This window comes from Fonsecaea erecta (genome assembly GCF_001651985.1).
Source record: "Fonsecaea erecta strain CBS 125763 chromosome Unknown Scaff7, whole genome shotgun sequence".
Lineage (NCBI taxonomy): Eukaryota > Fungi > Ascomycota > Eurotiomycetes > Chaetothyriales > Herpotrichiellaceae > Fonsecaea > Fonsecaea erecta.
The window spans coordinates 1,387,490-1,405,011 of NW_017387250.1; the positions used below are offsets into that span (position 1 = coordinate 1,387,490).

Below are 17,522 nucleotides of genomic sequence, written 5' to 3' on the forward strand. Positions count from 1 at the left end.
ATGACAATCGCTCCAGACTGGAGATCAATAGCGAAGGTGCAACATTAGAGCCAAGGCATTCATTGATCCGGAATCTTCTAACAGAATGCACAGGCTACTCAGGAAAGCATTCTCAAGAAAATCCCAAAAGAATGGTGTCTAGTGGAAGGGAATGCGGCACCGGAGAAACAAGACGTGTCCAAGATTCCGGAGAGCTGTGATATTCTCTCGCTGAAGGAGCGCGACATAACCGGAAGTGTTGATGCCACCTTCATTCTCAAGAAGATACATAGCAGACAATGGACGGCCGAAGAAGTCATGGTGGCATTCTGCAAACGAGCCGCAATCGCACATCAACTAGTGAGTGGATTGACCACAAGCAAATTCCCGCTCTTTCGAAGGTCTGATCCTGCTGTCATTAGACAAACTGCCTCACAGAGATTTGCTTTGAGGAAGCTATCACTCAGGCCAAGGTATTAGATGCCGAGCTGCAAAGGACCGGTAAACTTGCTGGACCGCTGCATGGCCTTCCCATTAGCCTGAAGGATCACATCAATGTTGCCGGGCTCAGATCGACTATGGGGTACTGTTGTCTGGCAGAGAATCGCCCAGAAGAGGATGCTGTTATTACCAAGGTCCTCAAAGCTGCAGGAGGCATCATCTTTGTCAAGACGACCATGCCGGTCACAGGAATGGTGAAAAGAATCACTTCTGTCGAGCACAAATGCTTTCTTTTCTGACTCCTTTCACAGGTCACAGAGACAACAAGCAACCTATTCGGGCGGACCACTCTGGGCCACAACCGTCTGTTGACTCCCGGCGGCAGCTCTGGAGGCGAAGGAGCCCTGATCGGACTGCGAGGCTCGCCTATGGGATGGGGGACCGACGTAGGAGGGTCGATTCGCGTGCCCGCTGCATTCAGTGGTATCTATGGCTTTAAGCCGTCCTCCCGACGGTTGAGTGTCGACGGCTTGAGCGCGAACGTCCGAGGGGCAATTTCAATTCCCGGGGTAATCGGTCCCATGTCGCTTTCCATCCGCGACCTTGAGCTGGTCTGCAAAGTTCTCACGGATGCCGAGCCGTGGCTGGAAGATCCTAATGTTTCTATGAAAGAATGGAAGCCGCGGCCCAAGATTGAACGATCGTTGAGGATCGGAGTCATGGCGTTCGATGGCGTCGTCATGCCGCATCCGCCCATTCTCCGAGCGATCAAGACCGCTGCCAATCAACTTCATTTGGCGGGACATGACGGTGCGCCGTTCACAAGAAAAGGCTTTCCATTAAGTGCGGCCAGGCTGAGACTTTTCCAGTTATCGACTTTGAACCATTCGAGAGCCTGAAGGCTTGGGAGATTGCAGTCAGTCGTTGTTCCACCTCTGTCGAGCCCAAATTTGAATTACTGAACACGAAAACAGTTTCCAATCTACTATGCTACCGGAGGCAAAGAGATGAGGGACCTCATAGAGGCGTCCGGAGAGCCATGGCCACCCGCGGCAGGAAAAATCAGTAACAGTCCTGCTGTTCGGGATCGAAAGCTGACTGTGAAAGAACTTTACGAGGTCGGTGCCCTGCTCCCACGGCTACTTGTGCGTTCATTGTCGTACTGACACACGGATCTGCAGCTCAATGCAGCTCGGGACCAGTACAAGAAGGGCTACCTTCAGCACTGGAAGAAAACGGCAACCCAGACCAAGACCGGTAAACCAATCGATGTCCTCTTGTGTCCAACTGCTGCGTCCGCCAGTTTTCCCCATGACTTTGTGCCGTAAGCTACCTCGATATGCTGCAAGTCCAATGTGATTCCGGGAACACTGCTGACCTCCCTTCTCTTTTCTACTCCAGCTGGTGGGGATATTCCAGTCAGTACAACATGCTGGACATGCCCGGCGTTGTCATCCCGGTTGGCAAGGTCGACAAGACAGTGGATGTCGAAGACAAGAAATACTCTCCCATAAACGAACGGGACCAAGAGAATTATGACATGTGTATGTTTTACGTTCCCCGGTCTGATCACATAGACGTGCAACTGGTACTGAACACAAAGCGCAGACGACCCCGAACTCTGGGATGGTGCTCCACTAGGTGTTCAGATAGTCGGGAGGAACTTTGATGACGAGTTTGTGCTTGCTTGTGCCAGCATTATTGATGAGGTGTTGAACGGCAGGGATCATTCCTCATAGATGTGTCTGGCATGTAACCCATTAGATGGGACCCTTACTCAAAACTCCAGTGAGATTTCAACACCCTGTCCGCCATCTATGCATAGACTTTGGCGTTGATACTCGAGCCAAGGGGTATCACAAGGAATGTTGAACGGAGTACCCTGTATCTGACAGCCTACATGCATATTGGCCTTCTTAAATATAATCATCTTCTCACACTAGCCTGAAACGGAACATACCAGAGCATTACCACCAATCACGAGTCGTATCTATAAGCGCACAAGTGGGGCTTCCGGTGGTTTCATGTAGTTAAGCAGTCAGCACTCGGGGTCTCTGTCTTCAGCCGAAGACGAGTACGAGATACCAGTAACGTTTATTTGGTACTCATATACTTGTATATCATGAACGGGCAAGGATCAGTACTTGGCAGAAAGGGATCAACAGTGCAATCGGCACAGTATCATATCCAACGACGGAGTTCTGCGAAGTTATACCTACATTTCTCGCGTGTAGCCGTCAAGTGATCGACATGGACGCACCCTTTTTTCGGAGGCTATTTTGTAGCCAGTATCTATCTGAAATCAATATATAAGTTTGAGATCGGAGAATACGCTCCGACAGGGCTCGTATCGGCGTGCCAGATCTTTTGGATATTCTTCTGCGCCTGGCCGAGCGTAACAGTAACACCACCATGGGTCAGAACGAGGATAATATCGCCACGACGGGCACCGTCGCGGAGATGGTGCCGATTGAGGGGAAGATGGAAGTCCTGCGCACTCATGCCGACGCAGCCCTGGACTTCCTCGAGACCCATGAGAATTTCACGTACACCAAAGAGGAGGAGAAAGCGGTGCTGCGTAAGATCGACAAGGTATTGGTGCCGCTGGTGAGTCCTTTGAGAGCCCTGACGAGTCATCTCGTGCGTGTGGTTTTGGGTACATAACTGACAGGGTGATGTTTACAGATGATGGGGTCGTATATCATCCAGTATATGGATAAGAGTGTCATGGCCCAAACTGCCATCTACGATCTGTTCACGAGCCTGGGACTCCACGGCCAACAGTATTCTTGGTGCTCGTAAGTGGACCGAATCAGCGAAACTGTCTCGGAGCAAGTAAAACAGGATTGCTGACCTTCTGGCAGTTCAATCTTTTATTTCGGCTATCTGGCTTTCCAGCCCATCCTCGCACGTTTGCTAAACTATGTGCCCCTGGGCCGATTCGTTGCCTACACCTCGCTCGCCTGGGCGGTTTTGTTGTTCTGCACGGCCGGAGCGTATAATTTCACTGGTATGATGATTGTGAGATTCTTCCTCGGCGTCGCCGAAGGCGGTATTTCTCCAGCATTCGTGTTGATCACCGGCACATGGTACAAGAAGAACGAAATCCCGCTCCGCATCACCATCTGGTACTGTGGTAACGGTGTCGCCAATGTCCTGCAAGCGTTCATCGCATACGGATGCGGCCACATTACCAACACTGGGATCCCTGTGTGGAAGTGGTTTTTTATCATCTTCGGGCTTACTGGGCTTGTCTGGGCTGTCGTGGTGTGGCTCTACTTTCCCGACACCCCTCTCACCGCCAAATTTCTTGACGAGCGTGAGAAAGCAATAGCCATCGAACGGCTTCGTGAGAACCGTACCGGGGTCCGCAATACGGAGTTCAAGAAAGAGCAGCTTAAAGAAGGATTGTTGGACCTCAAGGTCTGGTATGGCTTTTTCTATGCTATTGCCTGTGTCGTTCCCGCCACAGCTATTGCAAACTTCGGGTCGCTCATCATAAAAGGTACTGTACTGCATCCGCGTCAACCACTTTCGAAGGCATCGACGGAACTGACCTGAGTCTAGGTTTTGGCTTCGGATCATTCGAGACGTCGCTTCTGTCGTGCCCGCTTGGTGTGGTTGAAGATGTCGCTCTTCTCATAACCGGATACATAACTTACACCTATCCCAACACTCGATGTCTCATGCAGTTCTTGTGTAACATCCCCGCCGTACTGGGGTCTGCGCTTGTGTACGCACTACCCACGTCTAACAGGGCTGGAAGGCTGGTGTCGTTCTATATCACGCCATTCACGAACGGATCGCTGCCGATGATGTTCGCCCTCACGACCACCAACATCGCCGGCCACACCAAGAGATCCGTAGCGACCTCGCTCATGTTCGTCGGTTACTGCGTCGGATTCATCATCGGGCCCCAGTTTTTCCTCGCTTCTGAAGCTCCAGAGTACCCCACAGGGTTCAAGACCATGATCGTCCTGTTTTCCCTTTCATCGTTGGCTCCGCTCATTTATTTCACTTATGCGAGGTATCTGAACAGGCACAAGGCCAAGTTCTTGGAGGAAAGCGGCGAGGCCAACATCCATATCGAGAATGAGGAATTCCTGGATCTCACTGACAAACAACAATCGCACTTCTTTTACGCAATGTAGAAGGGGATCAGTGAGTTGCAGTCGGGCTTGTTTTAAATGACGAGGAAGCTGTCGGAACCTGCTGAAGGAGGGAGAGGGCCTTCGTGTCAAAGGCTAGTGATGCCCTGAGCTCCAGAAGAGCGATTTACTTCTGCGCCTCACAGAGGCCCGAAAAATGATGATGTTCGTCTTCGACGTGGATCGAAACTTTTGAGGGAGAACCAGTTTTATGTACGAAGTATTTATCAATAGTCTGAAATACTCGATGTGGCTGGGATTGCCTGGCTCATTTGAAGATGTTCTTTCACCATCGGTACACGAGCACTTCGCGAGCTAACTGTGAGCGAGCAATCAAAGGTCTGCTTGTCTTATGTGCTGGTGGCGCTGAATAGGGCCATACTTCTCTAGAGCGGCGTGTTACAACGGGGTAAACATCTGGGAGGAGAAGAGGGCAGGAATCTGATTCAAAGGCACTGAAATAAAGATGTTTGGTCAAGGGGCCTCGCAGGATCCCTGTCTACTACGAGATCAGAGATATTGCCCACGGGAGGCGGAGCGTGCTGCGTAGGTGAGTGAGAACGAAGGCGAGTGCAAAGTACATACTGTAAGTAGGCGGAAAATTGGAGGTGAGCTGTGCTTTAAAAGCAGCGAGGTGCGGTGCGGCTGATTGCCGCATCTCAAGTATTTTGTTTGACATTTCAGCCTCCTAGACTGAAAAGCCGCCGTCCTCGAACCGGTCAATACTGACGATCGTGATGTGATTACAGTCGTATTTTCATGACAATGAGTGCGCCCATTATCGTGGAACAGTCTCCAAAACTTCACAACTATGGCAGGAGCACGGTCAGACTACGGCAGCGGATCTGACCTTGGTTTGTTCACTGCGGAGGAGGCAGGTGATATCTCTTCGGGGTAACGTTCACAATTTGAAGTGCATGGCTCCGCTAACATCTAGACAGTATCCCGTCTAATATGCTCGGCTCAAGCACATCAGCTCGTCCCATAAGCCCGTTTCCCCTCCCTCCGTCGCAAGCGAATAAGACACCCTCGACAGTAACATCCGCACGCCTGCCGGCCAACGAGGAGGCCGGCGAGACACGTGCCACAACTGAAGGAGACGACTTACACCATACTGAAGACGTCGGCCAGAAGGATGATGGCCCGCTCGACTGGTACGTTGAAGGGCCGGGTAGGCGAGTAGGATACGACGACCTGACTGCCATCGATTGGATTTATGAGTATGCAAAGGAGCGACAACGACTGAGAAAATTTCTGGCGCATCACACGGGCCTGGTGGGAAATCTCAGGCAGTTACTCGACGCCAGCCACGTTTGGTTCGTTCTTGTCGCGAGCGGCGTCTCCGTGGGATGCGTAGCAGCATTCATCAACATCGCCTCAGACTGGCTGGGCGACATCAAGACAGGCTATTGTAAAAAGGGAGCCGGTGGTGGAGACTTCTACCTGAACAAGCAGTTCTGTTGTTGGGGTCACGATGAGTTTGCTCAATGTCAAGATTGGACTCCATGGCCTGCAGCGTTGGGGATCAGAGCCAGGGCCGGACAGTTTGTGATGGCCTATATTTTCTTCATTGTCTTTTCTATCCTATTTGCAGTCTCAGCAGCGACACTCGTTCAACATTACTCGATATATGCTCAACACAGCGGTATAGCGGAAATTAAGACACTCCTGGGAGGTTTCGTCATCAGAAGATTTCTCGGCGCATGGACTCTGATCACGAAGTCTTTTGGTTTGGTGAGTTCATCCATAGTTTTGCTTGCAGTTGAGCTGACTTGGGCAGGTTCTCGCCGTCTCCTCGGGTATGTGGCTTGGCAAGGAAGGCCCCTTCGTTCATCTGGCTTGCTGCTGCGCCAATATTATCATGAAACCATTCGAATCCCTAAGCCAGAACGAAGCTCGAAAGCGAGAAGTTCTCTCCGCCGCAGCTGCGTCTGGTATTTCGGTTGCGTTCGGTGCACCGATCGGCGGTGTCCTATTCTCGCTTGAGCAGTTGGCCTATTACTTCCCGGACAAGACGATGTGGCAATCGTTTGTTTGTGCGATGGTGGCAGCAGTGACGCTACAGGCTTTGAACCCTTTCCATACTGGAAAAATTGTCCTCTATCAAGTCACCTACACGACGGGCTGGCACAGCTTTGAACTTGCTCCGTTTATCCTTCTCGGTATCATCGGCGGAATCTATGGGGGGTTGTTCATCAAGCTGAACATGTTGGTGGCACGACTGCGTAGGTCTGCAAACTACCCGTTTCGCGACAAGCCGCTACTGGAAATACTGGTTGTTTCGGCCATCTCTGCGGTTATCAACTATCCCAATCTCTTTATGCGGGCTCAACTGTCAGAATTGGTGTATTATCTGTTTGCAGAATGTGCAACCATTGGGAACAATGACATCTTCGGCCTCTGCCGTGCTACAACCGCTGGAGCTCTCTCCATGGCATGGCTCCTGGTTGCTGCTTCGTTTCTGGGTTTCTTGCTTGCGAGCATTACATTTGGACTGCAAATACCCGCAGGAATCATCCTCCCCTCTCTGGCAATTGGCGCGCTCTATGGAAGAACACTTGGGGTGGTTGTCGAATTGATACATAAGCACTTCTCGACATCACTATTATTCGCTGCCTGCGAACCGGATGTTCCCTGTGTCATCCCAGGCACATATGCTATCGTTGGCGCTGCTTCGGCACTCGCTGGAGTCACAAGGATGACCGTGTCCATTGTCGTTATCATGTTTGAGCTCACAGGTGCCCTTACTTACGTCCTGCCAATCATGATTGCGGTCATGCTTGCAAAATGGATAGGAGATGTCTTCTCCACACGAGGCATCTACGAGTCTTGGATTCAATTCAAGGAATACCCATACCTCGAAAACAAGGACGACGCAACTATGCCTGATGTCTTCGTATCCAGTCTCATGACAAGAATGGAGGAAATGAGGTGCCTAGATGCAAATAGGTCTTATACTGTTGAGTACCTGCAAAACATCCTGCGAACAACATCTTATCGTGGTTTTCCGGTGGTCGCTTTCAGAAAGGCGGTGAGCGATGTCGCTGAAACAGGTTCAAACCGGCAATCACCCCGCGAGAACACTCTTCTCGGTTACATATCCCGGGTCGAACTGTCGTTCGCCCTCGAGCGGATGACACATCCCAGCAGTCACCAAACCAGACCCGGTGCTGAAACACTTGTTGATTCAAAAACACCCTGTTATTTCACCTACCATCCCGACATTGCCTCGGGATCTGGAATCGACCTGAGGCCTTGGATGGACCAGACACCTATCACGCTAAACGCGAACAGCTCACTTCAATTAGCGGTGCACATGTTCCAGAAACTTGGCCTGCGATATCTCCTTTTCGTTGAGCGTGGCGCTTTTAGAGGCATGCTCACTAAGAAGGACGTTTGGTGGATTCTGTCCGCATCGGCAGATGGACACAAGGCTGGGGAGTTTGTTGCCGATGCAGGCACCGTTCGAGACTCTGCTCTGGAAGATGAGGGTGAGTCCGAAGAGGCGAGAGGCCTTCTACAGGCCACCTCTGGGGATCCAGATTTACAAAGACTGCCATCTTAATCAAATTGCATTTGCCAGAGTGAGTCTGGACCCTGCAAGTTTACCTTTTTCATAAGGACGCACCAGAAACCGTCGAATACAACGGTTGATCTAAATTTGAAGTTCGGAGGCCTTACAATATGAAATACCCGGGTTTCGGAAGACCTCCTCCGGCAGGAGCTCTAGGCCACGCGGGATCCTCGCTGGATATTGCCCGCGAAGGCTAACAGCCACGAGCCCAACCAGGGATATCCCGTTCCAAGGCTCTGGTCCAGAGCATCTAGCTGCCAGTGTGATGGAGCCATGGCACAACTCTCTCCTTGCAAATCTCTCCAAGCAGCCAGACGCAAGGTCTCTTGCATGCACAAAGTTGCCGTGTTGGGAAACCTTGTCAGTAAGTCGCGATGCTCCGTAGAGGACGACAGGACCCAGCGGGAAAGGGCCAGAAGCCGAGCTGATCATCCGCTCCCTAGAAAGTCTGGAATATCGCTTAGAAGGACAACGGCCCATGCTCCATATGGCGTGTCTCTAGGGAGTAGCAACTTCTCTAGTTTGTGTTTTCGCGAGCTTAGGGCTCTGACAGCAGGACTACCACGAGGCGAAGACGCAATATATTGTCGTCTTCGGCCGCAACAAAAAGGGGCAGTCCATAATTGGCCATTTCTCAGGAACTGGGGCTTCCCTGCCTACGGGAAATTCAGGGCAGGCAGGAGAAAATGGGGTACGACTGACTATGCTGAGCCGAGCCTCGCGCTCTCCTCTATACTCGTCCTGGCGATCCCCTTTCCCGCAACCGAAATGATCAGCAGCAACGTGTCAGTCCAGATGGGCTCAAGAAGCGACGCATGCCGGAGGGGCAGTCAAGTGCGCGTTGAAGCGATAACGGTAAACTAATGCGCAGGCAGTAAACTTCTCACTACGCCCATGACTAACGACATGTTGATACTCCTAAAGACTGCAATGATAACCTAGCTTGCTCTGGCCCCAAACTCAGGTCAGTTGAGGACGGGCACGGAGGTGCCGAGTCGGGAGCAGATGAAGATTTCGAATCTCTTGCAAGGCGACGACCAAAAGGGCCATGATCGTCGTGCGCCACGAGGTCCTAAGCGAATATCCGCTTATCCTTGGGTGGAAGGGAACACGGCACGGGGAACCATTGGACCTCGATGGTGCCAAAAGAAACCTCCCACGGCTGCTTCTTGCGGTAATCGCTCACCAGCAGCTAAGAGAGTACGGACTCGTACCTACTGAATCCGTCTTGAGTCTCAGTTTCGCGTACCGCACAGTCGCCGTGGTCCTTCGAGTCGTAAAGATGACAGAGAGGCCTTATTTTTCACTTCGACTCGATGAAATTTCCAAGCGACACAACGGCCTTTGTTAGCTATATCGCCGTCAGATCTGCTATTGCGCGGCTGTCGGATCCTCTGATCAAAGTGCTTACCCACCTGGCACCTCAGACAGGACAGTATTTTGGCTGGCAGACATGGAGACTCGCGTTAAGAGGAATTCAACGGGCTTCAGGGGCCGTATTATGACTTGACGGCAACATTGCTGAGCCCATATCCCCGGCTCCAGTTTTCACGCCCCGATCTTTCAATCGACATCATCCCTTGGGACCAGTCACCGTTGTAGAAGCCTTCTTCGCCCAGAAGGGCAACCGCCGCTTCTTGTTACATCACTTCAGTGGGAAGCTATCTCGTCCTGCTGCTGTCGATCTTTGGGATTTGACGTGAAATAGTGTAGATGATGAGTGCGATCGGGCGACAGTGTTGCAAATTATTGGTGCACTGAACGAAACCTTCTCACTTTGTAGGACCCACGGGCCGCCACTCACGCACGTTGCTCCAGCTGCACACGTTTTTTCTCGTTATGACTAGGCATTCTGACGGCGGGCTGGGTCAAGACGCAGGACAAGAAAGTCCTAGTTATTGGTTCCAAAGCTGCGGACCTCAGGTCAAAGTGTAATGCCCACTTTTCATGCAGGAAGAATGGGGGTTTTCCTTTGGAGCCGACGAAATCCTTCACGGGCCACGAGGAGAAAGCATCGAGCATCGAGCACCAAGTCTCTGTGAATCCTTCCGCCGCTCGTCACGACTTACTCTGCCCTGATGACGGACGTAAAGAAAAAGGGCCTGAGTAATACTGGTGTGGGGAGCAAGGGTTTCCCAGGGTTGTTCAACGAGAAGTTCTATACGGGTTGTGCCATTGGGGAGATTAGTCACTTTACATCAACGGGTGTCAACAGATTGGCAGTAAGATGGCCAAACAGAAATCACCATGCCATTGCTTTGCAGGATCGCTCGGATTGGTCACCAAACCCTCGGTGTTTGGGTCCCTGCGGCCACTCCAGCAAGCAACAAATCCGAAATGTGATGGCTGAACAAAGCTGCCGATCCCTGCCGCGAACGAAGCCAAACTCTGAGACCTCTACGAAGGGTTTCCTTCCACAATCAACAGGCTTGATGCGAGCCCCAACGCCACAATCTCACCCATCAGGAATAGCTGGAAGGCTGCGAACTCATACCTGCTGGACCTAGTTCATACACTTGGGTCATTCAGGGGTCGATACTGTAATGAGAACGACTTCACAAGAGGTCATGCCACTTATCTCGCTTACAGGTGTAGAGAGAGAGCTGCACAAGTATGTGCACTCTGAAACGAACTGCTCAGCTACTATAGTTCTATCTAAAAATGCCGGCAGTTTGAGAGGGGATCAAACCCTTTGCCCTAGTCTCTCGCTTGGATGGGGGAATGTGATGGAAAGCTATCTGGGATGCTAGTCAGCTTCCCCGTGTGCCCTAACCCTGGAATGCGCGGCACCAGTCGTGAGAGGAGCTTGGGAGCCAAAACCGAATGCACGAGTGCTCTTACAGTTGAAATCCGTACAAAACTTTCACAGATCTACTGGGGCTACGAGTAGAGCTCTATGGTAAGTGGTACGTAATTTGCTGACGGTGGCAACGGTCGCTCGGACGCTTGAAGTTGTTGGCCTGGCCTACCGTCGTCCGTGTATGAACTTGGTTGAAAGAAGCCAAGTATGCACACAACGGGCGAGAGACGACCCCAGGCCGTTGAATCCTTCTGCGCCTTGAACAGTACCCGTAAAAGTCCTTCGCATCGGCTGCCTCCTGCGCCACATGACGAGGTTCTCTACCAAGAACGGGGTACAACGAGGGACAAATCAGCCGAGCTCGAGTACAGGTGCCATTGGCATGGTCGCGGTGATGCCCTGGTATCGCCAGCGACGACATGGCGAATAAGTTGGTACCTGATCCAGCCGTGTGCTTTTGGAAAAGATCCCCGGCGCAGCTTCTTTCTTGTCGCGCTCGCTCTCCAAGTGTCGTGGGGCCGATATTGCACTGTGCCTTTGGAGTCATGCAGGTCCCCCTGCCAGTGACACCTTATCAACATGGGCTCCCCTGTTTCGCCTATGAGGGACCGAGGATTGGCCCGAGTGCCTCCTGAAGACGTCTTCGGTTGAACGTCGAGGACACAAGCCACCCTTACTTGGCTGCTTGCTGTGACCCCAGCAGCTTCGTTGTCCTCACGGGCGACGCATGATGACATATGACCAGCGAGATTTACTAGTGTACACTGGTCGGTACACGATGCAGATTCACGCTTCTAGGAACAGACAGAACTGAGGCGGTAACATTTGCAGGATACGAGTACTCAAGTTCCCACCTGGCCTTGGACAACTTTCCCAGATGTTGTTGGAAATCCAACCGAGCCATCCTCACGATTTCGTCCAATTCCAGGATTCTTCATGTGACAGATCAACCAGATTTTGTCTTCACAGATCAAATTGTGGCGTCGGGCGCGAGAGCTTATGTAGATATCTCTCGAGGCTTCCTTTCGCCTCTCAATACAATAGAAAGAGAGGATAAAGGTACGAAGTATCTCTTCACGAGCGATCGCTTAATATTCTGCAAGTCAAGATCTAGCTCTGTCGATCAGTCATGCCAGAGGGACAAAGCAGGTGCGAAGGAACGTGGTTTGAGATCATATTAGCTTTCGTCACGACACGGGAAATTTCGATAAAACTGGAAGGGATGATGGGCGCCCAAGGGACTCTTTTTCCTTCTCCGTGCTCCACCCATCCAGATGGGGTCTGCTGTTGTTGGCCAGCACGGTCGACCATTGAGCGAAGGGTGCGGTACCTTACATTTGGCCGAGTCCATTGTTCCTAGGTCCTGTGGGCATGCCACAAGGACTCCCTTGCATGCTCTATCAATTGACCACCAGTGACAATGTGCACATTGCCCAAGGGCAACAATGGATGGTGCCGTTTTATGTATACCTGCCTATCCTGAGTCTGTCATTGTGGGCGCAACTTTCCGAACCCTCCTTGGTCTATCACGGGAGTTGTCCGTGACATGAGTTCCTGCCGTCGTGGACCCCCTTTGACAGGAGCCACAGGGTGTCAAACCCCCGAGGCTACCCAGGCTTGAGTTCCGACGCGTTGTTTCTGGGGAGGTTTTGGAGGCTCGAGGGGTCATGGATAGGGCCGGAAATGCCAGCTCGGCTTCAGGTACTGTTGGTTGGCGTTTCCCCTTGGTGCTTTACCAGGCAAGGAAGGCCTGGACGCAGATCCCTACTGCAAGACGACTCCCCAGGGACAAGCCCCTCGAATGGCAGGCGGATGGAGACGTGCATCGCCCCGCTAGGGACGGGATACCTTGCAGCTTTAGCATCTCTGGGCCCCTCTTGCAGCCTTTCACAGGGGTTACCTGGGGCTCTCTCTGGTTTCTGGGTCTAGTTGCGCCTAATGCCGGCTCCACGGCGCCGGCGTGTGGTCTTTCCTATAGCGGCATGGTCCCAGGCGCTCGGTGCAACACCATCTCCATGTCCGGGGCCTGTACGGAGCCCGGAGCATGCCTAGTGAGCCCAAGGCCTCTAGATGCTCTGGCTCGACCATGGGCGTTGAGATTCTCCACCGTTGCACAGTTGCAAGCCCCCAGGCTGGCAAACTTGTCTTTACATGACATCCGCCGTCCAGAAGCAGGGTTCCACACAGCGTTGCGCCATGGGATTCCCCCACCGCGCCGGTTCAACTGGCCAGAATCGATCGTGCCTCACGGTCTCAAATGCTAAGGTGCTCGTGGTACATTGATGTGAAGGTACCCACAGAGCCGGTTTTACCTTGTTGGAGAGAAAGAACCAGCATCCACCAATTTGCAGGCTTGCAAAGTGCTACCTCCCTCCAGTCCCCTCCAAGCAGCAATCCAAGTGCAATACTATACTCTAGCCATTGTAACCCCCTCTGATTCCATCCTCATATCCCCGTCTCCCGAGTGCCCACTGAGGAAACAAAATTGAAAGGCCTCCACGTGGTTACCGATCTCCCCTAGTTCTTTCAGGATCTCCCCTCTGGATGAAATTGGCCGGACGCTAGAGAAAGAGCACTGCCAGTCCGGCATCTCTTCTTCCATGACCAAACACGATCGCTCCTACTCCAGCGCCGAGGTGTCCAGAGAGACCACCGAAAACCTCTACGAGTTGGGACTTCTGAATCGTCCTCGATCAAGGTCTCGGACCAGCACAAACGATTCGAAACCGGCCCACTGTAAGACCTCCAGCGATATCCTTCTTCTGCGGTGACCGCGACTCCCTTCTCCAGTCTTGCTTTCCACAGCCATTTCTGTTGCAGCGAGACAAGGCGAGGAAACGATAGAACTAACTCATGGTTTTGTACTTCCCAGACCAGGTCTCGCGAGCCCGTCACGACGGGTTCCCTCCTCGCGCGGCCTCTTCCTTGAGCGGCGCCTCCCATAATCCGACCTTCAAACAATCTAGTATATCCTCTGGCACGTTGGGTAGGCCGCATACGCCGAACGACCACCGTCCGCGCACGAGGGATCGTCGGCCTCCTTCTTCCCCCACGGCAAGCGTCCCAGGAGCTGGGCATCCCATGGCCGGCATGCTCGACTCGGACCGCTCACGATCACGACGAGAAAGGACATTTGTTGGAGGGGAATGCGCTGCGTGTGAAGAGCTTCTGGAGCACACACTGAGGGGGGAGAGGGTTCTACAATTTTCCTGTGGGCATGTCGCTCACGAGGCTTGCTTCTACGAATACATTCGCGACTCGGATTCTCAATATTGCCCAACATGCGACGCTCCGTTGAGCCTGGATTCCTTCCGAGGGGGCAGCATTCTGGACCTGAGTAGGTACCTTCTTTCCTGTCTCCGAGATCATTCCTGACCACATTTCCAGCCAAGTTGAGTAATATGGTTCGAGCGGTTGCTTCCAAGGACGTCACTTCGCCAAGGAGCTCACAGAACACGCCAATGCCTTGGGAGGCCAGCAGACCAGCTGCCCAGGATGATGCCTACAGTGCACAAGGAATGAGTGAAAGGCTCAGCAGCCGCGAAAACCCCAACCGAGACAGTCGAGACAGCCAAAGAATGCGCATCGAACGCCTCGGTATCGGCCATGGTTTTCACGGATCACAGACCCATTCACGCAATGACAGCGGCAATGCCTCCTCGACTGACTACGCCAATGACCATGCCGGTCACCCACGAAAGCACGATTATGATCTCCACGCCATGGAAACCAGTGTCCCTGGAACTCAGACCAAAGATATGAAGCAGCCCATCCCAGTCCCCATTGTCACAGTTCGCAGTGAGTATCCGACCTTGACTCGGTCACGGCAGCAGCAGACTGTTACCTGTCTCGTTACCATTGAAGTTCCAGAGGGTAAATACAACGGCCAATTAGAGGATATGCAGAACACGCCCCCGGTCCCGCCCCTTCCCAGCGACTCTGGCGTCGGTATTCCAGCGATGCACAGGCACCAGCAACTTCCCCAGCAACCTCTCATGTACGAATCCTCAGAGATCCTCGAAGAAATCACTGAAGAGCTTAGGATGCGTGTGGATAACTGGCACGGGCTGGAGTTTCAGAGATTTGGAAAGTTACGACTGCACAACGTCATCAGAGTCGGCAAAGACCGCCACTCATGGCAGGAGCTTGAGTGCTACCTGTTTGGAGAAATGCTCATTTGTGTGAAGGAAAAGAAGAACGCCCAACCTCCATTGATGACGGAATCTGGCCGCAAACTGACGAGGTGTACCTTGAAAGGCTCCATTCTCATCAAGAAACATCTGCGACAGGTACATGCGTCTCCAGACGAGTGCATCTTGACGTTGAATCTGTCAGTGGCAGAGCTGCCAACCTTCCATCTCCTGTTCCAGGACCGAGACAAGCTGGAAATCTGGCAACGAGCCTTGAAAGACCTTCATGCCACCGAACCCTCTCCCCGTTTCAACCAAGACTACGAACAAGATACCTCGGGCACGGATGAGGAAGAGTACGGCCGGCAGAACCGAAATGTCCGACGCGTACCTTCTGTTGCGTCGTCCTACGGTGGGCCAAGGTCGGCCACGACTGCAGCTACGGAATATTCTATGCCAAAGAACGGCTTTGATAAGCGGATCCCTGCCTCACTCCATGTGCCGATCGATATTGTTGTCGTCATTCCTATATCGTCATCGATGCAAGGTCTAAAGATTACCCTGTTGAGGGATACACTACGCTTCCTTGTGCACAACTTGGGCGACCGCGACCGGATGGGCCTCGTCACCTTTGGTTCGAGTGGTGGAGGAGTTCCGGTTGTTGGGATGACGACAAAGACGTGGGGTGGATGGAACAAAGTCCTCAATTCGATCCGCCCCGTTGGACAAAAGAGCCTACGAGCGGACGTGGTTGACGGCGCCAATGTTGCAATGGATTTGTTGATGCAGCGCAAAGCCGCAAATCCTATCTCGACCATCCTCCTGATCAGCGACTCCTCCACTTCTGAAATGGAAGGCGTGGATTTTGTTGTCCAGAGAGCCGAAGCTGCAAAGTATGTTCTCCGCCGTCTCTTGTCCCTTCCTCTGCTAACTGTCCTAGGGTCGGTATTTACTCCTTTGGCCTTGGACTCACCCATAAGCCTGAAAGCATGCTTGAGCTGTCGAGCAGGACCAAGGCATCGTATCTCTACGTGAAGGATTGGATGATGCTTCGCGAATGTGCTGGAGGCGTTTTGGGTGCGCTTCAATCGATATCTCACCAGAATGTCAAGCTTAAGCTCAAGCTGCCCGAAGGATCCCCAGCGAAATTTGTAAAGATCAACGGAGCTCTGCAGACGACCAAGAGAGCCACCGGTCGGGATGCTGAAGCAAGTTTGGGTGATCTCCATTTCGGCGACAAACGCGATGTGCTGGTGCAGTTAGTGATCGACCCGGACACCACGACCTCGGAGCCTGCACCCCAGGATGCTTGGGAATCGATAGTGTCTGGTCTCGAAGCTCTGGGTGGCTCACTCGATACCGACGACCAGAGGGTTCAAAGCGTGGAGGAACTACCACTGCTACAGGCCGATCTTTGCTTCGGCGATCTGCACCGAGAAGGCTCCATGGTCCAGTTGCCTCGGCCGTCACTGCTCACCATCACCATGTTACCCTCAAACCGCCGTTCGCGTCAAAACGGACGACCACCAACACCCCCCATTCCTCCCCATCCCTCCATCGTCCAAAGGCGCATGGAGTTACTAACGTCCGACATGCTGAGCCGTGCCCTGACCCTTGTCCAGCGCGGTCAGCACGAGCGCGCGCATCATCTCCTTAATGAAACAAGGACCATCCTCAAAGGATTGGCGAAAGGTGGTCTCCCACCACTACCCCCGGGCGCTGCCCATCCGGTCAATAAACGACACACCCCACCGTCCAAGGGAGGGAGTCCCAGAGCTGCTACGCCGGACCACGCACGCGACCACAGCCCCCATTCAGACGCCAGTACACCTATTCCACGCTCGACCAACGTTGATCACACCATCATGAATGCTCTCGACGCCGACATCGAAGCCAGCCTTGAGTGGATCAACCATCCCGCCGTCTTCTCACGCGACTCTCGCAAAGCAGTCCTCCAGGCTATAGGAGTGATTTCCTCCCAACGAGCCTATACCTTTAGGACCGCTTCCGAATCCTTATGGGCGGAACGAGTGGCGGGAGTCAAGAGGCTCACGGAGCAGTCGAGGGAGTGGAGGGAGGCAGGCGACGACGCTCTGACTGAAGAGTAATGAGGCCCTTACGACATGATTCTATGTACAAATTCCTCCCTTATGTGCATGTACATTTTCTTGATTGATTATGTTGCTTGTTCTAAGACCAGCGAAAGAAAGAACCTCCTCTGTGTGTGAAAGCGAAAAAGCTTGCTACAGACCTTGAAAAAATGAGCGGTTCAATATGTGTTTTTTTTTTGGAAGATTATACCCAGTGTATCAGAAGCGGCCTGATGATAGCGGTCAAAGCGACATTCCATAGATTACGCCCCTGCTCGGTGCATAGTATTGCAGCTGTCAAATCCATTGCTTGAACATGATCTTTTTGGGGAACTTCTCTTATTGAAACGAAAGCCGGTA

General features: G+C 52.6%; 4 protein-coding genes across 4 annotated transcripts; all 4 read left to right on the forward strand.

The window, feature by feature from the left end:
• On the forward strand, positions 1-2,159 carry AYL99_08365 (hypothetical protein; the record flags this gene model as incomplete). The annotated part of the gene is made up of 9 exons (XM_018839873.1): positions 1-36; positions 94-339; positions 402-674; positions 732-1,230; positions 1,290-1,336; positions 1,395-1,538; positions 1,602-1,744; positions 1,822-1,964; positions 2,029-2,159. 9 exons carry the CDS (start codon positions 1-3, stop codon positions 2,157-2,159), a joined length of 1,662 nt encoding a protein of 553 aa, XP_018690994.1.
• Positions 2,160-2,832: 673 nt separating this feature from the next.
• Positions 2,833-4,571, forward strand: AYL99_08366 (hypothetical protein; the record flags this gene model as incomplete). Its single annotated transcript, XM_018839874.1, has 4 exons — positions 2,833-3,027; positions 3,106-3,218; positions 3,285-3,925; positions 3,988-4,571. The coding sequence occupies 4 exons, from the start codon at positions 2,833-2,835 to the stop codon at positions 4,569-4,571; spliced, it is 1,533 nt and encodes a 510-aa protein (XP_018690995.1).
• An 808-nt stretch (positions 4,572-5,379) lies between these two features.
• AYL99_08367 (hypothetical protein) lies at positions 5,380-8,133 on the forward strand (the record flags this gene model as incomplete). The annotated part of the gene is made up of 3 exons (XM_018839875.1): positions 5,380-5,462; positions 5,510-6,302; positions 6,349-8,133. The coding sequence occupies 3 exons, from the start codon at positions 5,380-5,382 to the stop codon at positions 8,131-8,133; spliced, it is 2,661 nt and encodes an 886-aa protein (XP_018690996.1).
• A 5,409-nt stretch (positions 8,134-13,542) lies between these two features.
• Positions 13,543-17,180, forward strand: AYL99_08368 (hypothetical protein; the record flags this gene model as incomplete). Its single annotated transcript, XM_018839876.1, has 4 exons — positions 13,543-13,678; positions 13,815-14,279; positions 14,330-15,965; positions 16,013-17,180. The coding sequence occupies 4 exons, from the start codon at positions 13,543-13,545 to the stop codon at positions 17,178-17,180; spliced, it is 3,405 nt and encodes a 1,134-aa protein (XP_018690997.1).
• Between the last annotated feature and the right edge of the window lie 342 nt (positions 17,181-17,522).